General features: G+C 45.0%; 1 protein-coding gene across 2 annotated transcripts; it reads left to right on the top strand.

Moving 5' to 3' along the window:
* The first annotated feature begins 265 nt into the window (after positions 1-265).
* LOC113121309 (insulin gene enhancer protein ISL-3) lies at positions 266-3,972 on the top strand. 2 transcript variants are annotated; one of them, XM_026291651.2, is made up of 6 exons: positions 266-344; positions 695-884; positions 1,222-1,484; positions 2,355-2,638; positions 3,219-3,386; positions 3,643-3,972. In XM_026291651.2, exons 1-6 carry the CDS (start codon positions 287-289, stop codon positions 3,757-3,759), a joined length of 1,080 nt encoding a protein of 359 aa, XP_026147436.1. In that variant the 5' UTR covers positions 266-286; the 3' UTR covers positions 3,760-3,972. The 2 variants fall into 2 exon arrangements, with proteins under 2 accessions (XP_026147436.1, XP_026147435.1); XM_026291650.2 differs by having other exon boundaries at positions 2,352-2,638.
* Positions 3,973-6,000: the final 2,028 nt, after the last annotated feature.

Below are 6,000 nucleotides of genomic sequence, written 5' to 3'. Positions count from 1 at the left end.
TATCTGCATTATTGGGCTTTTATCATCCATAAATAGAAACATGGTTTACTGTTTTTTTTTGTTTGTTTTTTTATTTTTTTTACAGAGAGAGGTGCTGCGGAGCGATTGGGCAATCCGGTGTAGACGCGATGACGTCAGGGGAGCAGCGTCCGGGATCCGGACCCTGCAGCCTCCTCGGCCCCCTCCAGTCCGAAGACACAAGTTATCAGGGAGGGAGGCAGCCGAAGGACCAGTGGTCTCCTCACATCTTTTCTGCACCGACCGCACCGCCCGTCATCCGTCCTGTATGGTGGATATTATTTTCAGCTCTTCTTTCTTGGGTGATATGGGGGATCATTCCAAAAGTAAGTGGCCTGAGCAGAGTTTGAGGTGGCAGACTGTGTTGATGTCGTCGCAGGGGCATTGCGGGTGCAAATACCCAGCGGTGCTCCGCTTATTCATTTTAATACCGGTGAAATGTTGCTTAGTGTTATTTCTGCGGCTGTGCGTTTTGGAGGCTTTTTAGAAAATAATTAAATTTGTGCTTCGCTCTACGAACTTTGGCAAAAGTCTCCATCTGTTACACAACAGAAACTGCAAAACTGAGACGCACAAGCAGGATTTTTTAAAGTTAAAAACGCTGCGTTTGATTGTGATGGTGAATTTGTTTGACTGCGTTTTTACAGCTGTTTTTACTGTTTTCTTTATTTTTCAGAGAAGCCAGGATTCGCGATGTGTGTAGGATGTGGAAGTCAGATCCATGACCAGTACATACTGAGAGTGTCTCCCGACCTGGAGTGGCATGCAGCCTGCCTGAAGTGTGCAGAGTGCAGCCAGTACTTGGATGAGACCTGCACTTGTTTCGTCCGGGACGGCAAAACCTATTGCAAAAGAGATTATGTAAGGTAGGAGTTGGTGGAAAATATGAATCACCTTTAATCCAGTTAAATTTCAAGTTAAACATATTTAAACGCAAAAAGTTTTTAGGCGTCAGAGCGAATTAAAAAAGACTCAGTGGACAAAAACAAAATAGAGCTTGTAAGTGAATTGGCAGTGTAATATACAAATCTACAAAAAAGGAAAAATACACACCACACGATTTGATTATAAAAATTCAATAAGAGTATTTTAATAAGGATACACCTCACAGCTCCGACTTATAGCCGAATGTTTCCTTCGTAGTATTAGTTTAAATCTTTCTTCCAGTTTTAAAAATATTTATACCACGTTTTATTTTTTCAGGCTGTTTGGAATAAAATGCGCGAAATGCAACTTGGGGTTCAGCAGCAGCGATTTGGTGATGAGAGCCCGGGATAACGTGTACCATATCGAGTGTTTTCGGTGCTCGGTGTGCAGCAGGCAGCTGCTTCCGGGAGACGAGTTCTCTTTGCGGGAGGACGAGCTGCTGTGCCGGGCGGACCACAGCCTGCTGCTGGAGAGGAGCTCCGCAGGAAGCCCCATCAGCCCCGGACACATCCACGCCAACAGACCGCTGCACTTGGCAGGTCAGATTATGATAATAATTATTATTATTATTCTTATTTATTATTATTATCATCATCATCATCACTGTTAATATTATTGTTATTATTCTAAACTATTTAAATACAGAATTGTAAGTAAAAGGCCTGACGTGTAGAGAGAATTATTATATTTCTATTTAAATACATTTGAACAACTTTTAAACCTTTGTTTAATTAAAAACTGCACATTAGCAAAATACATGTAAAATCAGTAGGTGACTGTGAAGCATTTGTGTTTTTCTTTGCTCAACATTAAAGTGTTTTCTTTGGGCAGATTTTCTAGTTGTTCCATTTACATGAACCTGCTCTGTTGCTGTTATCAGGTGTGTGTGTGTGTGTGTGTGTGTGTGTGTGTGTGTGTGTGTGAGTGTGTGAGTGTGTGAGTGTGTGAGTGTGTGAGAGTGTGAGAGTGTGAGAGTGTGTGTGCTGTCAACCTGGAGGCGCCTGCCAGCACAAAAACAAAACAAATGTTTGAACTATGTTCAGGAACTTCCTGGTGGAAAATGCTCCACAGCGCAGCGACACTAACCTGCAGGGAAGAAGAGCTGCGCTTCTCCGGCTCCCTGAGCTCAGGGCTGTGCGGAGAACAGGCTGCTGCTCCACAGGGCGTGAGGGTTGCGGATTATTATGGGCTGGCAACAGGCAACAATGACAGCAATGAGAAAGTGCAGCCTTGAAAACATTTAATCACAGGCTTTAAGAAATGAGGCAGATTATTCGTTGTCTCTTTAAAATGCATGTCAGGCCTGGGGATGTTCCTGCGTGAATCAAACCGAGCACATTAGAGATGATGTGAAACGCCTCCTGCGGCATCTGTACTCACACACGTCTCTCGTCCTCCGCCCTCAGCAGACCCGGTGACGGTGCGGCAGGCCCCGCATCGGAACCACGTCCACAAGCAGTCGGAGAAGACGACGCGAGTCCGGACGGTGCTGAACGAGAAGCAGCTGCACACGTTGCGGACCTGCTACAACGCCAACCCGAGGCCGGACGCGCTGATGAAGGAGCAGCTGGTGGAGATGACCGGCCTGAGCCCCAGGGTGATCCGGGTCTGGTTCCAGAACAAGCGGTGCAAAGACAAGAAGAAGTCCATCCTGATGAAGCAGCTCCAGCAGCAGCAGCACAGTGATAAGACTGTAAGCATCTTCGTAAGTTTGGCCACTTGTTTACTATTACAGACATTACTTGTGTGTCTAAACTGGGGGGTTGAGGGAGTGAGCTCAGGTTAGTGTGTATTTAAAGCTGCATTCACCTTTATGAAGTAGAGGGTGGCACAGTGAGCAGGACTGATCTGAACAGAAATACGGCCTGTTCTGGTTAAACTGGGGCTCGTGTTTATCACCAGTGACAGGATATAGTCCGCTGCTCCAGGACACGTAGCTCAGCCTTTCCAGTCCTGTCCTGTATTCAAACTTTAAGTCAATGAATAATGGATCAGCTGCTGTGGCTTCAGCTGCCTGACCTCCTCTGCTAACAGGCCGGAGCTGCATGAAACACCTCTCGCCTTGGCAGACCACAGGCCGGTCTCTGCTCCACCTAAAGGGACATTGATGGGACAAGTTCGAGTCCTTACAAATTCAGTATTTATCATAACGAGAGAAAGAAAATGTAGGTGTCAGAAAAGGAACCAGTTGTTGATGCCCAGTTGACTGATGCTCTGCTGCAACACAAAGACATTTGACACTTAGGCTGAAATTTGTCTTTTGACTTTGCCAGAACCTGCAGGGCCTCACAGGGACGCCTCTTGTGGCGGGGAGTCCAATCCGACATGAGAGCACCGTGCAAGGAAACCCAGTGGAGGTCCAGACCTACCAGCCTCCCTGGAAGGCCCTGAGTGAGTTTGCCCTGCAGAGTGACCTGGACCAGCCAGCCTTCCAGCAACTGGTGTGTGTGTTCAGGACAGACTGAGCTGCATGTGCATCTGTCTATACATCTGTCTGTCTGTCTTCTGCAGACACATGCATACAAACAGCAGTTTGAATGTTGTTGCATGTTTGGAAACGGATATGCTTCACATGCATGACGGCCCTGACTCTCAGCAACAAGGAGCCCAGCCACACTGCAATAGAGTCAAGCTTTCAAAATAAAAGTCTCTACATAGGCGACTGTAAATTCTGACACTGTGTTTGTGTCTCTTTAGGTGTCTTTCTCTGAATCGGGCTCTCTCGGGAACTCCTCGGGCAGCGACGTGACTTCTTTGTCCTCTCAGTTACCGGACACCCCCAACAGTATGGTCCCCAGCCCGGTGGAGACGTGAAACGGGGCCCCTCAGACCACTCGGTCCCCAGATCCTGCAAGGACAATTGCAGCATGATCCCGGTCCCCCTGCATGAGAGCAGCTCATCACATCGCCCAAACTACAGAGAGGAGATTGTTTTGTTGTTTTAATTTTCGGACATGGAGACGGGACAGAGCGCGCACCGACTGACTCCGAGTTTTAGTTTTTTTTTTCCTTTGGAGTTTTCATCGACAAAAACTAAGCAGAACATTTATTGCATGAGTTGAAACGGAGACAGAAGATGTACAGAGGACATGCCGATGGATATACTACAACAAACCTGCCCTCAGAAACAAAACGGGAAACTTTTCCGTATCGAAACCAACTGACTGATTTCATTGTGATCATATTGTGTCTTGTTTCTTCAACATGAGAATTTTTTATACATTAATTGCGTTGTCGAGTCCGGTTGACTCTTTGTCTTAAGGTCCGAGCATGATAATCTGCAAATTATTCGTGTTGTAAAATACTTTATCTTAAGGGCAAGATACAGGTTGTTTGAGCTTCTCGAACAAAAAGTAAATTATTGTTCTATTATTTATTGTTAGGAAAGCGATTCGTAAGGGATTATTAACTGAGAAAAATAAAAACGCTGAATACACGAAGTGTCTTCGTTACCAATCTTTGTACAGGCCAAGTTTTTTTTTTTTTTACCAATGTGCTGTGGCTTTTGCATTTGTAGTCAACATCATAATAATTTATTTTAGCTTGAAATGTGTAACAGGCGTCAGTGAAACGGATTAGTTGACATTTACGATCAAATTCACTGTCCAGTCCAAACAGGCAGCAGGTCGTTGACTCGTCATGACAGCGGCTCGTCTCTGGTTTGGGGAAGGAAAAACCAGAAACCTATTTCAGCTGCAGTGACTATGTTGCTGGTCGAGTCGACCAGCCTGGACCGAGGCCTGGAGGCTCTGTTGCCTTATCGCCTCTTCCATCTGCGCTGTTTCCCCCCTCGGTTATGGAGCTCTGGTCATTTACTGTCTCGGGGCCAAAAATCTGCAGTAAATTGCGCTCAGTCCAGTTTCTCTGGTTAAGTCACAAGTCGGTCTAGACAGCGCGCAGGGATCAGCGACCTCTTATCTAGTCCTGGCATCACCTGCAAACGATACACTGACTGAAGCCACAACAAACTAACTAATCACCCACAGAGCCCCCCGGTACAGAGGGGAGCAGCTCGTAAAGGGTCACTTCTCCTCGTCGGTTTATTTTCCTTTGGTTATTGCGTTATTGCACACGGGTCAGGAGGGATGACAGCTCAGACTAACTGCACCGAAACCTGCAGATAAACCCCGTTTGTTTTCAGGGACGCACAGGAATATTCTCCTGTATGGTTCAGCTTATTCAGTGTTAAATACTATGCAAGTTTGATTTTTCATTTCAGGAGAGAAAAAGCTGCCAACCAGGCGAGAACATCTCGCGTTTTTAAGGATTTTCAAACAAAAAGAAAACGTGTCTTTAGTGGCCAAAGTTTTCACTTTAATTTCTCATGGTCGAATCTGCCGGTGCATCAAATTTCCTCATGCACTTGCTGCTTTTTATCAAAACGACACGAAGAGACAAGCAGCGTATTTTTTTGTGCTTTTTATTAGAGAGGCAGCGTCTTGGTCGGAAGTTTGAATGACAAAAGGCAGATAATAGATTTGTAATTGAGCTATTTTAAATAAGATAAGCGAACAATGCGAGCAGATTAAGATAACACAGATAAGAGAAGAATAACAATGGCGTTTACAGACAAGAATTCAGGCCTATTTACTCTCCTCCAGCAGAAAATCATCATGGGGCCACATGTTTCCAAAGAGCTGATTTCCAGCACGGACACAGGATCTTCATCCCTGAACGCTCGCACAAAATAGTCCCATAAAAATGAATTAAATTGATGTCATTATAAAATTACCGCGGTCACTTTGCTGCAGGAAAAGAAATAGCTGTAAAACTGTAAAACTCGTTTTAACGATGTGCCATTTTTAAAAACAATTAATTTAAAGTCTCTTCAGTTCACAGGCGGTGCATGCGGCTCACGCGTAGTGAAAAACAAACTACCATTTCTGGGTTTTGTGAAATCTACAGTGATTTTAAATAAAGCGACAGAAAACGCGAGACTCTGCGGACTGAAAGAAAACATGGGAATAAAACCGCAGCCAACTTTAAACGCACAATTTAATCCGCCACAAATCCATGAAGCTGCAGATTTAACTGAGGTTTAGTTTCCATTTTATG

This window comes from Mastacembelus armatus, unplaced genomic scaffold, assembly GCF_900324485.2.
Source record: "Mastacembelus armatus unplaced genomic scaffold, fMasArm1.2, whole genome shotgun sequence".
In the NCBI taxonomy this organism is placed as follows: domain Eukaryota; kingdom Metazoa; phylum Chordata; class Actinopteri; order Synbranchiformes; family Mastacembelidae; genus Mastacembelus; species Mastacembelus armatus.
The sequence above is the reverse complement of the archived record's forward strand: the minus strand, read 5'-3'. Positions and strand labels throughout refer to the sequence as shown.

Coding starts and splice junctions, on each gene's coding strand:
- LOC113121309 (XM_026291650.2), top strand. CDS start 287: ATGGTGGATATTATTTTCAGCTCTTCTTTCTTGGGTGATATGGGGGAT. Junction 885..1,221: donor TGCAAAAGAGATTATGTAAG/GTAGGAGTTGGT, acceptor TTATTTTTTCAG/GCTGTTTGGAATAAAATGCG. Junction 2,639..3,218: donor AGCAGCACAGTGATAAGACT/GTAAGCATCTTC, acceptor TGACTTTGCCAG/AACCTGCAGGGCCTCACAGG.